The sequence below is a fragment of the Pecten maximus genome, chromosome 4, assembly GCF_902652985.1.
Source record: "Pecten maximus chromosome 4, xPecMax1.1, whole genome shotgun sequence".
NCBI classification, from domain to species: Eukaryota; Metazoa; Mollusca; class Bivalvia; order Pectinida; family Pectinidae; genus Pecten; species Pecten maximus.
The window spans coordinates 7,014,612-7,039,994 of record NC_047018.1 but is presented as its reverse complement, the minus strand read 5'-3'; the positions used below and the strand labels follow the sequence as shown (position 1 = coordinate 7,039,994).

Here is a 25,383-nt window from a genome sequence, read left to right as displayed (position 1 = left end):
TTAAATTTTCTTACTTCCTGTCGTACCTGAAGGAAGCACACCATAATTTTGTTTTAAGTTAAGTTCAGTTTATTTTCCAGATCAGGATATATTAATCCTCTACATTAAGATTTGACTCGAAAACATACAATATAAGTGATATATCATATAATATATAGTAAGTCACATTAACATAATTTTAGTGTTTAGTTGCGTAAATTATAATTTAAACATTTCATATTAATACACCGGCTCTGAGATAAAAAGATCTTTGTTTTCCAATAATTTATCGAATCTGTTTTTGAAGCTGTTCGTGTTTAAGGCTGATATAACCGTTTCTGGTAAACTCTTCCAAATGCGTGCTGCCCTCATAGTGATTTTTTTTTCTTGGTAGTGAAGTTGCTCGTTGTGGAAAAAGTTTTTTTAAATATATTCCTCTGGCACTGCATACCTCGATCATGTCTCCCCACACACACATGTATGACAATTAAGGTAGGTAATTTCAAGTTCTTTTTAATCTTTCTTCATATGTTAAATTTTTTAAACAGGTAGGCATCGTGTCGCTCTTCTTTGAACATTTTCAGTTAAATCAATATATTTGTATTTGTTAATTAGGATACCATTATTCATGCTGCACTTGTGGTGCGGGAAGGATGTCATAATATAGCAAAAATATTTCTGCCTAGGCAAAATTCGATTTTTGCCTAGGCAATAATCGAAACAAAATTATTTTATAATTTTGCCTAGGCAAAAATCGAATATTGCCTAGGCAGAAATATTTTTGCCTAGACAAAAATATTTAATTATGACATCCTTCCCGCGCCATATGCACATGCGTAATCAATCTGAGCTCTAACGAGAGATTTATAAAAAATATATATATATATAATTTTATCTTCTTAACATACCAAACAATAAGTTAGCTCATTGTTTGGAGCTAATAATGTATAATGTATTATACATAATTCAGTTAAGATTTAATCATACCTGATCCAATTAATACATAAATTATTCATATAATATTATGTTTGTAGTAACGTTTCAATTAAGTTTAGTTTCACTTGAACGTATTTTTTCCACAATCAATTAGGAACGGAGAAGACTTTAAAGAAAACAAACATGGACCGCCTGGTAGTATAAAATTGTGCGTTTTGAAACTTCAAGATGTTATTTCTTACTCTAAGATAACTGTATAGGGGGGAAATGACATGATACAATCGATACAATACCAATCAGGGCATCCAGTTGACCCTTGACTGTTAGCAATTTCAGAAGTCAAATAACTTTTTTCTGAGAAATCTGAAGGGTCAAAACATATGTCAAATAGACATGTCTCTTCAAACCCAAGAGTCAGATCTCAAATTGGGGAGTCAAAAACATACTCTCAAGGGTCTACTGGATGCCCTGACCAATGATCGCGTCCATGTGTTTCCTCTACTGGGTCTCCCTGTTTATGTGTTTAGATGTAATCAGTGTCCACAGTAGCGATCAGGGGTATACCAAGGGAATATTCCAATGTGAATGTGAATGTTTTTGTATAGAAATAAAAGAACATTTAAGTCAGCGCGCCAAAGGAACTATTTGGAGTTTGATATTACAGTAATATTTTAGATTTTTCTTAATTTCCGACGTCACGGATCATTTGAAATTGAACCCAATAATCGAATGTAGAAATATTACTCGGACTTTCGGGAGGTTGGATATGAGAGACGGGGTGGAATTTAAAAATAAGGCAGACCTTTATATGTAATGTACTTGTCGAAACTTGAATTCGTGTCATTAAATTAAATGAATTAGTGTATTTGACTTAGTGGAATGGACATTCTTGGAATCCATTCACCTCACGAATTTCAAGTAATCGAAAAATTATCAAATTGTGTTTTATTCGGAGCAACAGTTTTTCGGGTAACAGTGTTCTTTTTAAGACCCATTTTTAACGATTAAATACTTGCTGAACACTTAATTACTGAGAAAGCATTTCTTATTTTCTCTATTAAGTTTCATAACATAGCTAATGAATAGAATAACACAGAGCAAATCCATTTTTAACTTCTTAAAAACACCATCTTATCAACGCAACAATTTTAAACTTGGAATTTCAAATATGAAATACAGAGAAAAGACTGAAAGTTTTATCTCCTCCACCTTATTTGATGTACATGTACATAGTGACCTCCATGAAACACCACATATAAAACACGTGACATCTTAGCATTTGTTCTTTTTTAGTTATTGTGAGGAGTTCTAAACCAAACTCAACGCTGTGGATGGCTTTTCTTTTCGTTATCATAATCAAGAAAATAAGAACAACTTTAGACCGTAATATCTCATTGATCTATATATACAGCTGAAATGGTGTGAGATCTTTATATAAGGTCTCATATATATATAATTTAATACCAATAATGGAGGATTCGTTCAGTTGAAACTCTTTTAAAAGTAACTATTCTTAGTGAAATATATTTTAAAAAGTTGTTTACCCATTGTTGATCTTAATTGACAATTTCAAGAAAACAAATTCTAACTTGCAATATTAAAATCAACATTATCCATATTAAACATTTCTAGTTTTTGATCTTCCTATTAAATGGTATTTGAGACGCCGCTAATTTACTGGTATTACTTGATATTGAGTCTGGCATGGAGGCCTATTTTTAAATGTCAAAACTATGGTATATGTGGACAGTTGCTATGCTGGTTTGAAGATTACCTTGCTGACAGAAAAAATATATCCACATCGTTGTTTCTTATATAAATTCATTATATAATTGTTTGCCGATGATACGTCTTTATACATGGTTGTAGCAACGAGGGAATCGAATAAGTAATGAAGGAATTTAATAAGTAATGAACAAAGGTAATAGGGTATGGACAAGGAATAAAATGTTCAAATAGGTAATAGAAATGTTTAATAATTAGTTTTGAACCATTTAAAGTGTTAATTAGTAAATGAGAAGCGAATATGTTTTGAGTAAATCGAATAAGTAATGCAGAAATCGAATTAGTAATAAGGTATAACAAGGAATGGAATGGCCGAATAGGTAATGTGAATGTTTAGTAAATAGTTTTTAACCATTTAAAGTGTTAATTAGTAAAAAAAGAAACGAATAAGACAAGAAGGAATCGAAAAAGTAATGAAGGAATTGAATTAATAATAAGTTAAGGCTAATGAATGGAATGGATGAATGGGTAACGGGAACGCAGTTTAATGATACGTTTTGAACCATTCAAAGTGCTAATTATAAAGAGGAAACGAATATGTAATGATTGAATCGAATAATCAATAGAATAAGTAATAGGTAATCAACTTCACGGAGGTGAAATCTACGGTATTACAGGGCTACTTCAGCAAACGTTTGTGTACGAATTTGATCTGTTGTGTTTTTTCCAACCGTGAACATTTTGATATGTTTGGACAGGCAATATATACGGACGTAGGGGCGGGTTATTTGTAAACCTCTGTAAATGTTGGTGGCCACATGCATTGTATACATGGGTTCCACAAATAAAAACTTGATAAGAACTTTACCGGGTATATCTACCGGTACATCTGCCCGTGGGAGAAATAGTAGTTCTTATACACCATAAATATCTAACAAATCCGGATATATGAGTAAGAATAGTTGATTTTTATTTTGTTTTTCTTTTCCCCCCTAAAATATTATACTTATATATTTTTTTTCAATTTGCTACAAGGTAATGAGTTAACCAAATTTTAACTACCGTTCATACATCGTCAATATAAACAAGTGTTTACAAATACATTAGTGACAGCAGAGTAAAATCATCCCTCCAAACCATCAGTAAAGAACAAAATGTTTATGTCCATCACGTCACACAGGAAAGGATTTCTTCTCCAGTCACAACCTGTATCCACATGACTGATTTATTGTAAACAAACTATATACTATCCTTGTTATGATAAATGTATCAATGTCTTGTTGATATTTATTCCACGTTGTTTTTCACTTCCGCTCCACTTTGTATATCTAAAGCCTTTAACAGAACACTGATGTAAGCCCTCGTCAGTGAATCATCCCTGTAATATACGATTATATATTGTCAACAGGATATATACGTAATACAGAAAGACACAGTCCCTTAATGTAAATTAATGTCTTACCACTAATATTGTACCAATCGCTTATTGTACATCAATAATATTGTACCAATCACTTATTTTACATCACTAATTTTGTACCCATCATTTATTTTACATCGGTAATATTGTACATCACTAATATTGTACGAATCACTAATTGTACACCACTAATATTTTACCCAGCACGTATTGTATATCCCTAATATTGTACCCATCACTTATTGTACATCCCTAATATTGAACCAATCACTTATTGTACATCACTAATATTGTACCCATCACTTATTGTACACCACTAATATTGTACCAATCACTTATTGTACACCACTAATATTGTACCAATCACTTATTGTACATCACTAATATTGTACCCATCAATTATTGTACATCCATAATATTGTACCCATCACTTATTGTACATCCCTAATATTGAACCAATCACTTATTGTACATCACTAATATTGTACCCATCACTTATTGTACATCCCTAATATTGAACCAATCACTTGTTGTGCATCACTAATAATGTATATTACATGTATTATACAGTTACCAATATACATCACGATGATACTGTAATATACATACACCATGTGTATATCGTACTGACCAGTAATCGTAATAATCCGCATATTTCTGGTTGTCTGCAGAGTAAGATTCTTCAAATATTGTATTGAGATTTTCATGGAAAATTATTTTTTCTTCGTGGTTGTAGATGATTATTTCAACCGGAAATCTGAAAAGACATACGAAACGAATGAATCTAATCTACATACAACAAGGCTGAGGTAATTATAATACTGGTCTCCATATATAGGTCAGAACATTTTTGTATGACGGGACAATTTAACCCCTAACTAGATGCAGTACATTCATTTTGGAGACTGTAAACTAAACATTACTTCATTGGAAATCATATGAAATATATACAAGGTAGTATTCAAGCTATTACCGATGATATTAAGTACACATCTTTATATTACTCTAATTAAAAAGTAGATTCTAATTAAAACATAATTCCACCCAGGTATACATACGAGTAGACACTAATTAAAACATAATTCCACCCAGGTATATATACATACAAGTAGACTCTAATTAAAACATAATTACACCCAGGTATACATACGAGTAGACACTAATTAAAACATAATTCCACCCAGGTATACATACCAGTAGACACTAATTAAAACATAATTCCACCCAGGTATACATACCAGTAGACACTGATTAAAACATAATTCCACCCAGGTATACATACCAGTAGACTATAACTAAAACATAATTCCACCCAGGTATACATACTAGTAGAATATAACTAAAACATAATTCCACTTCCACCCAGGTATATATACGAGTAGACACTAATTAAAACATAATTCCACCCAGGTATACATACCAGTAGACTCTAATTAAAACATAATTCCACCCAGGTATACATACCAGTAGACACTGATTAAAACATAATTCCACCCAGGTATACATACCAGTAGACACTAATTAAGCATTATTCCACCCAGGTATACATACGAGTAGACACTAATTAAAACATAATTCCACCCAGGTATACATACCAGTAGACACTAATTAAACATAATTCCACCCAGGGTTACATACCAGTAGACACTAATTAAAACATAAATCCACCCAGGTATACATACCAGTAGACACTAATTAAAACATAAATCCACCCAGGTATACATACCAGTAGACACTAATTAAAACATAATTCCACCCAGGTATACATACCAGTAGACACTAATTAAACATAATTCCACCCAGGTATACATACCAGTAGACACTAATTAAAACATAATTCCACCCAGGTATACATACCAGTAGACACTGATTAAAACATAATTCCACCCAGGTATACATACCAGTAGACACTAATTAAACATAATTCCACCCAGGTATATATACCAGTAGACACTAATTAAAACATAATTCCACCCAGGTATACATACGAGTAGACTCTAATTAAACATAATTCCACCCAGGTATACATACCAGTAGACACTGATTAAAACATAATTCCACCCAGGTATATATACCAGTAGACACTGATTAAAACCTAATTCCACCCAGGTATACATACGAGTAGACTCTGATTCAAACATAATTCCACCCAGGTATACATACCAGTAGACTATAACTAAAACATAATTCCACCCAGGTATACATACGAGTAGACTCTGATTCAAACATAATTCCACCCAGGTATACATACCAGTAGACTATAACTAAAACATAATTCCACCCAGGTATATATACGAGTAGACTCTGATTCAAACATAATTCCACCCAGGTATATATACGAGTAGACTCTGATTAAAACATAATTCCACCCAGGTATATATACGAGTAGACTCTAACTAAAACATAATTCCACCCAGGTATATATACGAGTAGACTTTGATTAAAACATAATTCCACCCAGGTATATATACCAGTAGACTCTAACTAAAGCATAATTCCACCCAGGTATATATACGAGTAGACACTGATTAAAACATAATTCCACCCAGGTATACATACCAGTAGACTATAACTAAAACATAATTCCACCCAGGTATACATACTAGTAGAATATAACTAAAACATAATTCCACTTCCACCCAGGTATATATACGAGTAGACACTAATTAAAACATAATTCCACCCAGGTATACATACCAGTAGACTCTAATTAAAACATAATTCCACCCAGGTATACATACCAGTAGACACTGATTAAAACATAATTCCACCCAGGTATACATACCAGTAGACACTAATTAAGCATTATTCCACCCAGGTATACATACGAGTAGACACTAATTAAAACATAATTCCACCCAGGTATACATACCAGTAGACACTAATTAAACATAATTCCACCCAGGGTTACATACCAGTAGACACTAATTAAAACATAAATCCACCCAGGTATACATACCAGTAGACACTAATTAAAACATAAATCCACCCAGGTATACATACCAGTAGACACTAATTAAAACATAATTCCACCCAGGTATACATACCAGTAGACACTAATTAAACATGATTCCACCCAGGTATACATACCAGTAGACACTAATTAAAACATAATTCCACCCAGGTATACATACCAGTAGACACTGATTAAAACATAATTCCACCCAGGTATACATACCAGTAGACACTAATTAAACATAATTCCACCCAGGTATATATACCAGTAGACACTAATTAAAACATAATTCCACCCAGGTATACATACGAGTAGACTCTAATTAAACATAATTCCACCCAGGTATACATACCAGTAGACACTGATTAAAACATAATTCCACCCAGGTATATATACCAGTAGACACTGATTAAAACCTAATTCCACCCAGGTATACATACGAGTAGACTCTGATTCAAACATAATTCCACCCAGGTATACATACCAGTAGACTATAACTAAAACATAATTCCACCCAGGTATACATACGAGTAGACTCTGATTCAAACATAATTCCACCCAGGTATACATACCAGTAGACTATAACTAAAACATAATTCCACCCAGGTATATATACGAGTAGACTCTGATTCAAACATAATTCCACCCAGGTATATATACGAGTAGACTCTGATTAAAACATAATTCCACCCAGGTATATATACGAGTAGACTCTAACTAAAACATAATTCCACCCAGGTATATATACGAGTAGACTTTGATTAAAACATAATTCCACCCAGGTATATATACCAGTAGACTCTAACTAAAGCATAATTCCACCCAGGTATATATACGAGTAGACTCTGATTAAAACATAATTCCACCCAGGTATATATACGAGTAAACACTAACTAAAACGTAATTCCACCCAGGTTTACATACCAGTAGAATATAACTGAAACATAATTCCACCCAGGTATATATACGAGTAGACACTAATTAAAACATAATTCCACCCAGGTATACATACGAGGAGACTCTGATTAAAACATAATTCCACCAAGGTTTATATACCAGTAGAATATAACTAAAACATAATTCCACCCAGGTATACATACCAGTAGACACTGATTAAAACATAATTCCACCCAGGTATACATACCAGTAGACTATAACTAAAACATAATTCCACCCAGGTATACATACCAGTAGAATATAACTAAAACATAATTCCACCCAGGTATACATACCAGTAGACACTGATTAAAACATAATTCCACCCTGGTATATATACCAGTAGACTATAACTAAAACATAATTCCACCCAGGTATACATACCAGTAGACACTGATTAAAACATAATTCCACCCAGGTATACATACCAGTAGACTATAACTAAAACATAATTCCACCCAGGTATACATACCAATAGACTATAACTAAAACATAATTCCACCCAGGTATATATACGAGTAGACACTAATTAAAACATAATTCCACCCAGGTATACATACGAGTAGACACTAATTAAACATAATTCCACCCAGGTATATATACGAGTAGACACTAATTCAACATAATTCCACCCAGGTATACATACGAGTAGACTCTAACTAAAACATAATTCCACCAAGGTATACATACCAGTAGACACTAATTAAAACATAATTCCACCCAGGTATACATACGAGTAGACTCTGATTCAAACATAATTCCACCCAGGTATATATACGAGTAGACTCTGATTAAAACATAATTCCACCCAGGTATATATACGAGTAGACTCTAACTAAAACATAATTCCACCCAGGTATATATACGAGTAGACTCTGATTAAAACATAATTCCACCCAGGTATATATACGAGTAGACTCTAACTAAAGCATAATTCCACCCAGGTATATATACGAGTAGACTCTGATTAAAACATAATTCCACCCAGGTATATATACGAGTAAACACTAACTAAAACATAATTCCACCCAGGTTTACATACCAGTAGAATATAACTAAAACATAATTCCACCCAGGTATACATACCAGTAGACACTGATTAAAACATAATTCCACCCAGGTATACATATCAATAGACTATAACTAAAACATAATTCCACCTAGGTATACATACCAGTAGACACTGATTAAAACATAATTCCACCCAGGTATACATACGAGTAAACACTAACTAAAACATAATTCCACTCAGGTATATATACATACCAGTAGACTATAACTAAAACATAATTCCACCCAGGTAGACATACCAGTAGACTATAACTAAAACATAATTCCACCCAGGTATACATACCAGTAGACACTGATTAAAACATAATTCCACCCTGGTATATGTACCAGTAGACTATAACTAAAACATAATTCCACCCAGGTATATATACGAGTAGACTCTGATTAAAACATAATTCCACCCATGTATATATACGAGTAGACTCTAACTAAAACATAATTCCACCCAGGTATATATACGAGTAGACTCTGATTAAAACATAATTCCACCCAGGTATATATACCAGTAGACTCTAACTAAAGCATAATTCCACCCAGGTATATATACGAGTAGACTCTGATTAAAACATAATTCCACCCAGGTATATATACGAGTAAACACTAACTAAAACATAATTCCACCCAGGTTTACATACCAGTAGAATATAACTGAAACATAATTCCACCCAGGTATATATACGAGTAGACACTAATTAAAACATAATTCCACCCAGGTATACATACGAGGAGACTCTGATTAAAACATAATTCCACCCAGGTTTATATACCAGTAGAATATAACTAAAACATAATTCCACCCAGGTATACATACCAGTAGACACTGATTAAAACATAATTCCACCCAGGTATACATACCAGTAGACTATAACTAAAACATAATTCCACCCAGGTATACATACCAGTAAACACTGATTAAAACATAATTCCACCCTGGTATATATACCAGTAGACTATAACTAAAATATAATTCCACCCAGGTATACATACCAGTAGACTATAACTAAAACATAATTCCACCCAGGTATATATACGAGTAGACACTAATTAAAACATAATTCCACCCAGGTATACATACGAGTAGACTCTGATTCAAACATAATTCCACCCAGGTATATATACGAGTAGACACTAATTAAACATAATTCCACTCAGGTATATATACATACCAGTAGAATATAACTAAAACATAATTCCACCCAGGTATACATACGAGTAGACACTGATTAAAACATAATTCCACCCAGGTATACATACCAGTAGACTATAACTAAAACATAATTCCACCCAGGTATACATACCAATAGACTATAACTAAAACATAATTCCACCCAGGTATATATACGAGTAGACACTAATTAAAACATAATTCCACCCAGGTATACATACGAGTAGACACTAATTAAACATAATTCCACCCAGGTATATATACGAGTAGACACTAATTCAACATAATTCCACCCAGGTATACATACGAGTAGACTCTAACTAAAACATAATTCCACCAAGGTATACATACCAGTAGACACTAATTAAAACATAATTCCACCCAGGTATATATACGAGTAGACACTAATTAAACATAATTCCACCAAGGTATATATACGAGTAGACTCTAACTAAAGCATAATTCCACCCAGGTATATATACGAGTAGACTCTGATTAAAACATAATTCCACCCAGGTATATATACGAGTAAACACTAACTAAAACATAATTCCACCCAGGTTTACATACCAGTAGAATATAACTGACACATAATTCCACCCAGGTATATATACGAGTAGACACTAATTAAAACATAATTCCACCCAGGTATACATACGAGTAGACTCTGATTAAAACATAATTCCACCCAGGTTTATATACCAGTAGAATATAACTAAAACATAATTCCACCCAGGTATACATACCAGTAGACACTAATTAAAACATAATTCCACCCAGGTATATATACGAGTAGACTCTGATTAAAACATAATTCCACCCAGGTATACATACCAGTAGACACTAACTAAAACATAATTCCACCCAGGTATATATACGAGTAGACACTAATTAAACATAATTCCACCCAGGTATACATATCAGTAGACTATAACTAAAACATAATTCCACCCAGGTATACATACCAGTAGACACTGATTAAAACATAATTCCACCCAGGTATACATACCAGTAGACACTAATTAAAACATAATTCCACCCAGGTATATATACGAGTAGACTCTGATTAAAACATAATTCCACCCAGGTATACATATCAGTAGACTATAACTAAAACATAATTCCACCCAGGTATACATACCAGTAGACACTGATTAAAACATAATTCCACTCAGGTATATATACCAGTTGACTATAACTAAAACATAATTCCACCCAGGTATACATACCAGTAGACACTGATTAAAACATAATTCCACCCAGGTATACATACCAGTAGACTATAACTAAAACATAATTCCACCCAGGTATACATACCAGTAGACTATAACTAAAACATAATTCCACCCAGGTTTATATACCAGTAGAATATAACTAAAACATAATTCCACCCAGGTATACATACCAGTAGACTATAACTAAAACATAATTCCACCCAGGTTTATATACCAGTAGAATATAACTAAAACATAATTCCACCCAGGTTTATATACCAGTAGAATATAACTAAAACATAATTCCACCCAGGTATACATACCAGTAGACACTGATTAAAACATAATTCCACCCAGGTATACATACCAGTAGACTATAACTAAAACATAATTCCACCCAGGTATACATACCAGTAGACTATAACTAAAACATAATTCCACCCAGGTATACATACCAGTAGACACTGATTAAAACATAATTCCACCCAGGTATACATACCAGTAGACTATAACTAAAACATAATTCCACCCAGGTATACATACCAGTACACACTGATTAAAACATAATTCCACCAAGGTATATATACGAGTAGACACTAATTAAACATAATTCCACCCAGGTATATATACGAGTAGACACTAATTCAACATAATTCCACCCAGGTATACATACGAGTAGACTCTAACTAAAACATAATTCCACCAAGGTATACATACCAGTAGACACTAATTAAAACATAATTCCACCCAGGTATACATACGAGTAGACTCTGATTCAAACATAATTCCACCCAGGTATATATACGAGTAGACTCTGATTAAAACATAATTCCACCCAGGTATATATACGAGTAGACTCTAACTAAAACATAATTCCACCCAGGTATATATACGAGTAGACTCTGATTAAAACATAATTCCACCCAGGTATATATACGAGTAGACTCTGATTAAAACATAATTCCACCCAGGTATATATACGAGTAAACACTAACTAAAACATAATTCCACACAGGCTTACATACCAGTAGAATATAACTAAAACATAATTCCACCCAGGTATACATACCAGTAGACACTGATTAAAACATAATTCCACCCAAGTATACATACCAGTAGACTATAACTAAAACATAATTCCACCCAGGTATACATACCAGTAGACACTGATTAAAACATAATTCCACCCAAGTATACATACCAGTAGACTATAACTAAAACATAATTCCACCCAGGTATACATACCAGTAGACACTAATTAAAACATAATTCCACTCAGGTATATATACATACCAGTAGACTATAACTAAAACATAATTCCACCCAGGTAGACATACCAGTAGACACTGATTAAAACATAATTCCACCCAGGTATACATACGAGTAGACACTAATTAAACATAATTACACCCAGGTATATATACGAGTAGACACTAATTAAAACATAATTCCACCCAGGTATACATACGAGTAGACACTAATTAAACATAATTCCACCCAGGTATACATACGAGTAGACACTAATTAAACATAATTACAACTAGACATACATACGAGTAGACACTAATTAAACATAATTACAACCAGACATACATAGGAGTAGACTCTAATTAAACATAATCACAACCAGACATACATACGAGTAGACACTAATTAAACATAATTACAACCAGACATACATACGAGTAGACACTAATTAAACATAATTACAACCAGACATACATACGAGTAGACACTAATTAAACATAATTACAACCAGGTATACATACGAGTAGACACTAATTAAACATAATTACAACCAGGTATACATACGAGTAGACACTAATTAAACATAATTACAACCAGACATAACGAGTAGACACTAATTAAAACATAATTACACCCAGACATACGTACGAGTAGACACTAATTAAACATAATTACAACCAGACATACATACGAGTAGACACTAATTAAACATAATTACAACCAGACATACATACGAGTAGACACTAATTAAACATAATTACAACCAGACATACATACGAGTAGACACTAATTAAAACATAATTACACCCAGAAATACATACGAGTAGACACTAATTAAACATAATTACAACCAGACATACATACGAGTAGACACTAATTAAAACATAATTACACCCAGACATACATACGAGTAGACACTAATTAAACATAATTACAACAAGACATACATACGAGTAGACACTAATTAAAACATAATTACACCCAGACATACATACGAGTAGACACTAATTAAACATAATTACACCCAGACATACATACGAGTAGACACTAATTAAACATAATTACAACCAGACATACATACGAGTAGACACTAATTAAACATAATTACACCCAGACATACATACGAGTAGACACTAATTAAAACATAATTACAACCAGACATACATACGAGTAGACACTAATTAAAACATAATTACAACCAGACATACATACGAGTAGACACTAATTAAACATAATTACACCCAGACATACATACGAGTAGACACTAATTAAACATAATTACACCCAGACATACATACGAGTAGACACTAATTAAACATAATTACAACCAGACATACATACGAGTAGACACTAATTAAAACATAATTCCACCCAGGTATACATACGAGTAGACACTAATTAAAACATAATTCCACCCAGGTATATATACGAGTAGACACTAATTAAACATAATTACAACCAGACATACATACGAGTAGACACTAATTAAAACATAATTCCACCCAGGTATACATATGAGTAGACACTAATTAAACATAATTACAACCAGACATACATACGAGTAGACACTAATTAAACATAATTACAACCAGACATACATACGAGTAGACACTAATTAAACATAATTCCACCCAGGTATATATACGAGTAGACACTAATTAAACATAATTACAACCAGACATACATACGAGTAGACACTAATTAAACATAATTACACCCAGACATACATACGAGTAGACACTAATTAAACATAATTACAACCAGACATACATACGAGTAGACACTAATTAAAACATAATTCCACCCAGGTATACATACGAGTAGACACTAATTAAAACATAATTCCACCCAGGTATAATACGAGTAGACACTAATTAAAACATAATTACAACCAGACATACATACGAGTAGACACTAGTTAAACATAATTACAACCAGACATACATACGAGTAGACACTAATTAAAACATAATTCCACCCAGGTATACATACGAGTAGACACTAATTAAACATAATTACAACCAGACATACATACGAGTAGACACTAATTAAACATAATTACAACCAGACATACATACGAGTAGACACTAATTAAAACATAATTACACCCAGGTATACATACGAGTAGACACTAATTAAACATAATTCCACCCAGGTATACATACGAGTAGACACTAATTAAAACATAATTACACCCAGGTATACATACGAGTAGACACTAATTAAAACATAATTACAACCAGACATACATACGAGTAGACACTAATTAAACATAATTACAACCAGACATACATACGAGTAGACACTAATTAAAACATAATTACACCCAGGTATACATACGAGTAGACACTAATTAAACATAATTCCACCCAGGTATACATACGAGTAGACACTAATTAAAACATAATTACACCCAGGTATACATACGAGTAGACACTAATTAAAACATAATTACAACCAGACATACATACGAGTAGACACTAATTAAACATAATTACAACCAGACATACATACGAGTAGACACTAATTAAAACATAATTACACCCAGGTATACATACGAGTAGACACTAATTAAACATAATTCCACCCAGGTATACATACGAGTAGACACTGATTAAACATAATTACACCCAGGTATACATACGAATAGACTCTTAGAGCCAGTGTAGCTCTTTTAACGACCACCATATCGTCCGACTCCTGCTGACGGTGAAGATCCTCCAGCAGAGTCCAGCTACTTATGAACCGTTCCTTGAGGAGTTTGACAACGGACGGACTAGCGAGAGGACCTTCCCGCAAAGTCCGTCCCGAACCTATTATTGGTGATAATATCCGTATTTCACAATTTGCATCCAAATGCGGCATGATTAAACATCAAAACATATATTTTCTTTTGTAATGTAGAGTGTCTGGTAAGTTTGATAGCGGCGGTATGGCCTGACACGGGATCTGAACACCTAAGTTAGGACTTATTGGCTAATATATATATAATGACAATGGTGATAACATTTTCGACATAATTCGCCTCTTTATCAAGATGTAGATGGATATTTTATTGGAAAGAAACCGATTTGCCTTTGATCAACTTGACAATACTTTTTGTCTGCAAGGAAATGATATGATCTTTGTCTGATATATTGATATACAGTGTGTGTATACTATTTAATTAAATACCACTCATACCGTGTTATATAGTATTTAATATTATAAGAGTCTACACTAAGGACATTTCACTGTTTTATGGATTGTCACTCTACCTCAGCACGACTGGTCATCTAAAGCACCCCAGAGAACGATACTGTGGACGTACTTTTTCTCTTCTGCAGCTCTAGAAAATGCTTCACTGATGTTGTAGTAATCAACCTGAACAGCAACATTTCAGGCATAAGTATTTTGAGAAAATTGTAAACGTAAGTTAAAGTTCGCTTGAAAATCTCGTGTACATGAAATGATTTATAATAGAAATGGATTTTTATGAAGATAAAATCACCAGAATGTTTAAGCAAACCGATTGAAAAAGCTCTTTGACATGTAGCAACATCACTTGATTGGATATGTCTCGTGGCTGTAACTAGAATGACGTAAGGGTAAGGCTTTATTCACGACTTTATACTAACCTGTTTAAAAGGGAAGAACGATTTTTGTAGCAGTAGTTGTGCCTTGTCGTATTGTATTTCTTGCTCCCATTGGATGTGTGATATTGACCCAGTGGATGTTTTATTACAGGACGATCGGGGGAAAATAGACGATGGTTCAGGGGAAGATAATTCCATCTGCTCCATGTAACCTATCTCAACTGTCAAAGTGTTGTCCTCTCCCTCATCACTAGTGTCAGACGTCCATTCCATGTCTGAAGACAAGATACATACTTCAGCTGGATATCTAAAGTTCATGAAAAACTTGGACATTTCGGCTGGACATTCAGAATACAGAAAAAATACATAATATCAAACTTATGTATATTTATATATAAAGCAGTGTTAGTGACTTCACAAGGATTTTCCAAAGGTAAATACTCTGAAATAACGAATGTTAATAAATCTTTATTCCGGAATATTTCGGTAGGACACTAATTATATATAAGAATATAGGGTAAAAGTGTAGCATATGTACGGGATATCATGTACAATGTATATACTATACCACAATGATTTACACGATATGGTGTCCTATCTATCCAACGACATGTTTGAATTAAGATCTTTACATTCACCGGGATTGTCTTAGTAAGCATTCTAGTTGCGTTGTTATCTATCTATCATTTTCAATTGAAAATTAGCTTTGTCATACACTACACACACACATGTATAACCTACCGACATTTAATGACCTGTCCGAAGGAACATTCAGATGGAACAAGTCAACATGGCTGTACAACCTACCGACATTTAATGACCTGTCCGAAGGAACGTTCAGATGGAACAAGTCAACATGAGAACCGTCAGACTCAATGACCAATCTCCCAGCAAATTGTGATGGCGTGTACCAAAATGGCCGCTCTGAATTATCATTCAATTGGAATTCGGCGTGGAATCTGAATGTAAAAGAGGAACTACAATTAATAATGGTACAGTACACGCAAATTACACAACTACAGAAAAATATCTTTAAATTCATCTTTAACTTTCAGTTATACAGATATTTTAGTAAATTGTGAAATGGCAAACAATTGAAATGAACAAAAAATTCTTTTTGGGAAGATGTTCCATTAAGATGGAGTAAACTTTCTAAGAAGGTGGGATTCTTATAATGATTGGTATAGGAAAGGAGTAGTAATAACTAATGATGTAGTCAAAGAAAAGAGCAATGAAAGTTTTAACAGCTATCCAGAATTCATAGTGAAATTCAATATGCGTACTAACTTTCTTATTAAACGCTATAAAAAGAATTATTCCAAAAAAGATATCTCTACTGAAATCATAAAACGACCATACATACTTGCCAACTTAGATACTTTTTTTCAAACAGGAAAAGGGAGCAAAAGAGTATAACTGTCTGTGTCGAAATAACATAACATAACATCTACTCGGAAGAGGAAATGGGAAGCATTGTTAGATTTCGATGGAAATATATGGATAAAGATATACTTAACACCGTTCAAAATTTGTAAAAGTACAAAATTACAGTAACATCAGTTTCGAATAAATCAATAAATTATAACTACAAATTCATATTTTGAAATAGGCCTAGTCGATAGCCCTTTCTGCAATCATTGTAATACCGAGAATGAAACAATAGTTCATGCATTATGGGAATGTGAAAAGGTATAGCTATTTTTGACAAATTTTGAAATTTTGTTAGATTTATTATTCATTCCCTTTACTTTCAACAACGAGTCTTTTACCTTTGCATTTTATGAGGGAAAGAACAATATTGATAGTTTGATTATTTTAGTTATAAAGCAATATTTATACAGCACAAGTTGACAGGAAAAGAACCCGTCTTTAGCAGCCCTGAAAAACTGTATTAAAGAGATATATCGCATATCAAATATGTATTGCTATAAGTTCAGATACAAGTAACTATGTAAAAATCTGACCACCAGGCAAACAAGGCTATGCGGAGGAACGGCATGAAAAACATATACTAGCATCTCATAAAATTCTGAAAACAAAATGAATCCCCTAAACATGTTTTGTAATTTATGTAGAGACCAGTAATCTTTCCCATTTCCCCAGTCATTATTAAAGTAAGATTGCATATGATAGTAGTGTTTCTCTGTAAGGGGTATTGCCTTCTTTCAGCCTTGCTTGGGGATCTTCCATTCTCTGGTAATATATTTAACCTTAAAATTTATTGGGATATATGACTTATAGGTCTGTCCTCAGCATATGTTTGATTGCCCAGTGTACACTTCTAATATTGTTTCTGCGTAAGTTAGGAAGTGCTGTTATTCAGTAAGAATTATTGCAGTTTCTTAGTTCATTAGCTTAGTATATATAGTTGAAATATCTTGCCAAAGTCCCTTGTTATATCAGTTTAAATACTGCAATACAATGAGAGATATTACCCATGAAATCAACTACAGATTCATTCATTTCTTTATCAAATACATCTTAGTCCATTGTCGTATCTTCGTGTACCATTCTCCCTCATATTCAACTACTCATTCTTTGGACTGAATTTATTCTACAATTACTTTAATTTCTTATCTCTCTCATCCTTTCTTTCTTTCTTTCTTTTTCTTTCTTAAGAAACAGTATATATCACAGTTAATTAGCAGTTACACTACAGAACATTAATATAATAACTATCTTTGATATAGTGTTGAATGTAATCAATATTATCTTTGATATAGTGCTGGATTTTAGCTAATAATAAGGAATGGAATGATTGTGTGTATGTATGGACAAAATATTTGCAAATTTATTATGTACTATTATGTACAAAAATGAAAAAAAAAAGATATATGGTACGGAAAGGTATGAAATAACCACAAAGTCTTGCTGATGAAAGCAACAAAGTCGTTGGACTGAAAATATTGTTTGTTGTCTTTATTTCTATATTGCTTACCGAAATATGATGTCAAATTTAGATGATGAGCGTGCTCTCAGGATAGCAAATCCCCCTCGAGGCTGGAATCTCGTCTGGAGTGAAGGTCTTAAATGGAACGAGGAGAGGAGACGAGTGAGGATAGTGTGTATACCATCTGTGTACGGAGATCCTAGGGGAGGAGGAGATGATTCGGGAGGATAAAGGCTCCAAACATGGCCGACCTCTATATCCCTGTGGACGGGTAGGAAGGCGGTTAGATCTCCGACATGTACGTCAAACTGACTGATCTCAGGTGAGGTCCACGATAGTAATGGCTCTAATGAGGTATTGTTCTGTAATTACGTTTGATAACAGAATGGTGTAAATACTCACAGTATCGGGACGATATTGACAGGCACACTTCAGCAATGTAAAATTAATGAAACAACATGAAAATGATCAGAAATGACATATTTGAAATAAACACGTAAACAGTACCAATATACTGTAGTAAGAGTTATTTCTCCTTGTATGGGCACATCATAATAGAAGCCTGAACATACAGATATATAACTGGTAATGATCGACATCAAATATCGACACCTTACCAGTAGGTAGTCCAGTTGGTCAAGCTCTGCAGATCTAAGGGTGTGGATGTCCAAAGGAACAAAGTCGCTGCATATTCGGATATATTCCGTACTGGCAATCTGTCTTGTTTTTTCAAGTGCTGGCTGTCAATCATGTTAAATGAAAAATTCATCCTTCCGTAAGACACTTGATTACGGCAAAGCGTGCATTGCTTTCATATTGTTATCAGCGAAATGTCAACTGAATATTAATGGATTACACGTACTCTACAGCTGTCAAAGAGGATTATCATTACCTTACTTATTTCCATAGTAATTGTTAAAAACTATTAAATGTTGTGTTATACTAGTCTGGTAAGCAGATAGATTATACAGGCGTATTTAGTTGATTTTCGTAAGTAGATACTATTTATGACTGTTTAAGTACGTACCTTTTGTAAGCGTGGGACTAGCGACCAGAATTCTCCCTTGTTTATTTCGCCATCCTTGTCGATATCAAAATGATTGAATAGTTCGATCTCAGTCACTGGTTCATCCAGGGGCTCGATGGATGGATATAAAATGTATGATAATATTGCTATAGAGAGAGAAATACCAACAAAGACTTTGTAACTTAACAGCATGGTAATAGATTTACAAAGTAACGTTTTAAAACGTGCTATCGTGGTATACGTGACAATGCATTATCGTGGCATTGTATGGAGGAGTCTTATCAACGATTGATCCTTAAGTCAAGAATGAATCTACTCATTTTGACCCATTCTCTAAGTTCCTGCTAGAGATATTATTCAACATTATTTAACAACTGCTCATTTCAAACTATCATATTATCATAAACTTATAAAGTATATTGAAAGGAGTTTTAATGAGCTCACTTTTTAGCTCACTTTACTTTAAGTTTAATAATTTTGTCGTTGAATGTAGGATAGATAATACATGTATAAATGTTAAAGCTCCAATGGTTGGCGGATATTTCTTATCAGTACTAACAGGATGACCTCGTGTAAGTCTGTCTAAATGGTGTCACATGTTTATCATACTATTTAAAGTACAGTATACACTGGACTTCCACACCTGCGACTCCCCCATTAAACAAAGATGTATAAATTGTTTTTGGTACAGATTGTGATAGTGTTGACACTCTGGGGTGTTTCGGAGTCCCGTGTTTATACACAAGCTGAGCTGGATTTATTGGCCAGTGTGCACTATGACCAGCTACCCCGACACCTGCAGCTGATGCTGAAAAGAGGGAAGAAAATGGGCGATAGCAGGTTTAGTATAATATATGTATGTGAAAAGGGATATTCTGTTAGTCAGGATTTATAGCGAATTTACATTTATTTATAATTTATAATCCCCTGAAGAGCGGCACGATGTAGCCACGAAAGTACTAGGGAGACCGCAGATCTGTGTTTGACTTTTTATACTATTATTATTTACCGTCATGCAAAGGATCGATCTGAAGTCAGTTATTAGATTCACATTTATGAAACGAATTATGGTTCTATATATATAATTTTTGACTATTGTTAGAAAACAATGTATCGATATTTCAAATGAGTTTTAGTATAGACATCGATACCACAAAGAAAAATGAAAAATCGAAGAGCAAGCTAACATTTAATGATTGGTTGAGTAATCAATGATTTGTTGCAGTAACTGGTGATGTGTCTATATGCTACAGTAACTGGTGATGTGTCTATATGTTACAGTAACTGGTGGTGTGTCTATATGTTACAGTAACTGGTGGTGTGTCTATATGTTACAGTAACTGGTGATGTGTCTATATGTTACAGTAACTGGTGATGTGTCTATATGTTACAGTAACTGGTGATGTGTCTATATGTTACAGTAACTGGTGATGTGTCTATATGTTACATTAACTGGTGATGTGTCTATATGTTACAGTAACTGGTGATGTCGTTATATGTTACATTAACTGGTGATGTGTCTATATGTTACAGTAACTGGTGATGTGTCTATATGTTACATTAACTGGTGGTGTGTCTATATGTTACAGTAACTGGTGATGTATCTATATGTTACAGTAACTGGTGGTGTGTCTATATGTTACAGTAACTGGTGATGTCGTTATATGTTACAGTAACTGGTGATGTGTCTATATGTTACAGTAACTGGTGATGTGTCTATATGTTACAGTAACTGGTGATGTGTCTATATGTTACAGTAACTGGTGATGTGTCTATATGTTACAGTAACTGGTGATGTGTCTATATGTTACATTAACTGGTGATGTGTCTATATGTTACAGTAACTGGTGATGTCGTTATATGTTACAGTAACTAGTGATGTGTCTATATGTTACAGTAACTGGTGATGTGTCTATATGTTACATTAACTGGTGATGTGTCTATATGTTACAGTAACTGGTGATGTGTCTATATGTTACAGTAACTGGTGATGTGTCTATATGTTACAGTAACTGGTGATGTGTCTATATGTTACAGTAACTGGTGATGTGTCTATATGTTACAGTAACTGGTGATGTGTCTATATGTTACAGTAACTGGTGATGTGTCTATATGTTACAGTAACTGGTGATGTGTCTATATGTTACAGTAACTGGTGATGTGTCTATATGTTACAGTAACTGGTGATGTGTCTATATGTTACAGTAACTGGTGATGTGTCTATATGTTACAGTAACTGGTGATGTGTCTATCGTTATATGTTACAGTAACTGGTGCTGTAAAAACGGAGCGGACCAGGTAGTTACAAACACACAGGTGACAAAGATCGTAGCCCACACCATCAAAGAGTCGGTCCAGGTTCACACACAGGACGGATGTGGATTTCTGAACACCAAGACATGCGAGACTACCAATATACAATATGTGTAAGTCATCGATTTATAGAACCTCTTATACTAACTAATTACACACCTGTGAAATTTATAACTGCTGATTTTTCTTTACATTTTTACTTTAAAAAGATATCTTGATATAGAGCGAAGAAGGGTAAAAAGTGTTATAATGCATCACTTGATCCAGAATATGCATCGCCTGACATAGAAAGTATTTATAGTATACATCACATGACACAGAATGTATCTATAATATGTACAGCGTACATCACATGATAGAGAAGCTATTTTTAGTATGTACATCACATGACACAGAAACTATTTACAGTATGTACATTAAATGAATCAGAATTATTTCTTATGTACATTATGTACATCATATGACTCAGGGAATATTTATAGTGGTACATTGTATTTACATCACAAGAACGCATTTATAGTATGTACGTCACATGAAACAAAATTGTTTACCGATTACATGATTATGTAAATTTCTTTTTTGATCACTGCTGATTCCATCACAATCTGTACTTTTGTTCAATACAGTGAGAAGTTGATCACCTACATCGATACCCAGCTCGTCCCTAACAAGGGCGCCTGTCCAGACCAGCAGATCACATGTTGTAACGGCTACGTGCTTGCCGCTGATAATTGTTTGGGTAGGTACAAACCTTCAATGGAGTGGGAGGTTCGGGTGGTAGGTGTTGGGATAGTAGCTAGTTTGATGTAGAAGGGGGAATACTGAATACCTTACGATGTCACCCTAAATCTGCTCCTACATATTTGATCTTAACCACGATTATTATCTCTGATTAGTTTAGGTATTAAACAAACACCGACTAAAATCCATTAATATACTAATACACCTACGAGGACTGATTGATATGTTGTGAGCCTCATATTGAAAAATTAAAATTTTGTCGGACATATCGTATTGTTTCCCCCTTCAGTTTCTGTGCGCTTTTTCCAGCGGTGTTTGAGGGCCTCAATGCCACCTTTTTTTTTTTTATATAACTCCTTTTCTTGGCTGTTCAGAAATTCATCCACTGCATGTATCTTATCATCATCGGACTGAAAGTGGATGTCTGAAATAGGTGTTTGCAGTTTTGGTAATAGATGAAAGTCTGATGGAACGAGATCAGGAGAATAAGGTGGATGCTCAATCAGTTTAAAGCCACAATCGTGAATGGCAGCTATAGCAATGAACATGAGCGTTGTCCTAATGGAATAGCACACCTTTGGTGAGCCTTCCACGATGCTTAAGTTAAATATTTTCCCGTAACTTCTTCAGAAGTGAAGCATTGTATGTGTCATTGATTATTTGTCCCTTTTGGAGATAATCTATCATCAGAATACCAGTCTGCATCCCAGAAAACCGAGGCCATAACCTTCCCAGCTGATGGAACAGTCTTTGCCGTCTTTGGCGGAGGAGAGCCAAGGTGCTTCCATTGTTTCGATTGTTGTTTAGTCTTTGTGGTAACATGATGGACCCGTGTTTCATTCACAGTGACAAATCTCTGAAGAAACTGAAGAATGTTGACAGGTTCTTACTCAAAAAGGTTAAGATTAGCACTCGATTATGTTAGCCTGGTGTGCTCCTTATCAATTGTTAGAAGTCTTGAAACCCATCGGTCCGAAAGCTTTCCCATCGCAAGATCCTCGGTCTGTAATGTACTCTTTCTTGTGAAACATTACTGGTTATATATCCTTCTGTGATTCGTCTGTCAGTCATAACACTATCATGAACTTTATTGACCCTTTCTGGGGTTGCAACATTGACAGGCCTTCCATGACTGTAGCATATGAAGGGATCTTTCTCTAGTGTTGCTACCATAATGGCATATCATTATAGATATCCTTAGGTGTTAAACCTTTTTATGCAAATATTGGATCACTCCTTTTTCACCGGTTTTGTCCATTCTGCAGAAGCCACTTGTCTTATTTACTTTAAAGTGCTATCTCGTCGATATAAACTTACCAAATGACACCAGTCCTTGGGTACACGGCCCTATACAGTCAGATCATAGTACCTCCTTCAAAACGAGGCTCACAACATATCAATCATCCCTCGTAGCTCCTGAGATCACAGGTCATGGGCAATATACTTTGAATTATCAAGATTCAATTTCAAGGAATAAAGAAATTGTTAAGAAAAAAAAGAATATTGACGGCAAGCGAGAAGTAAGACGAGGAGCGTGTTACGCCTCACGTTTGTTGTCCGTGAGTACATACTTACCCGTGTGTACTGTCGTTTGTTGTCCGTAAGTACATACTTACCCGTGTTTACTGACGTTTGTTGTCCGTGAGTACATACTTATCCGTGTTTACTGACGTTTGTTGTCCGTGAGTACATACTTATCCGTGTTTACTGACGTTTGTTGTCCGTGAGTACATACTTACCCGTGTTTACTGACGTTTGTTGTCCGTGAGTACATACTTACCTGTGTTTACTGACGTTTGTTGTCCGTGAGTACATACTTACCCGTGTTTACTGACGTTTGTTGTCCGTGAGTGCATACTTATCCGTGTTTACTGACGTTTGTTGTCCGTGAATGTACATACTTACCCGTGTTTACTGACGTTTGTTGTCCGTGAGTACATACTTACCTATCTTTACTGACGTTTGATGTCCATGAGTGCATACGTACCTGTGTTTTGATTTACCGATATACTTCTCTCCACAGCTGCTGACGGCCAATACCTTAGCACACTAACGGATGCACTGATCAAGTTACAAGGTGCTGGACTTCTTGGATGATAAAAAATTGTGAGCTAAATTAAAATAAAATAAAAACTGAAGAAAATCAACAAGTCATTTTGTTTGTTAGATGGTTGACAAAACGTCACA

General features: G+C 34.1%; 1 protein-coding gene and 1 pseudogene across 2 annotated transcripts; one reads left to right on the top strand and one right to left on the bottom strand.

The window, feature by feature from the left end:
- Nucleotides 1–1,401: 1,401 nt before the first annotated feature.
- On the bottom strand, nt 1,402–20,574 carry LOC117325094 (annotated as a pseudogene).
- On the top strand, nt 19,326–25,340 carry LOC117325095. Of its 2 annotated transcripts, XM_033881031.1 has the most exons (5): nt 19,326–19,437; nt 20,834–20,982; nt 22,410–22,568; nt 23,082–23,194; nt 25,220–25,339. In XM_033881031.1, exons 2-5 carry the CDS (start codon nt 20,948–20,950, stop codon nt 25,291–25,293), a joined length of 381 nt encoding a protein of 126 aa, XP_033736922.1. In that variant the 5' UTR covers nt 19,326–19,437; nt 20,834–20,947; the 3' UTR covers nt 25,294–25,339. The 2 variants fall into 2 exon arrangements, with proteins under 2 accessions (XP_033736922.1, XP_033736920.1); XM_033881029.1 differs by lacking the exon at nt 19,326–19,437 and having other exon boundaries at nt 20,736–20,982; nt 25,220–25,340.
- The last annotated feature ends 43 nt before the right edge of the window (nt 25,341–25,383 follow it).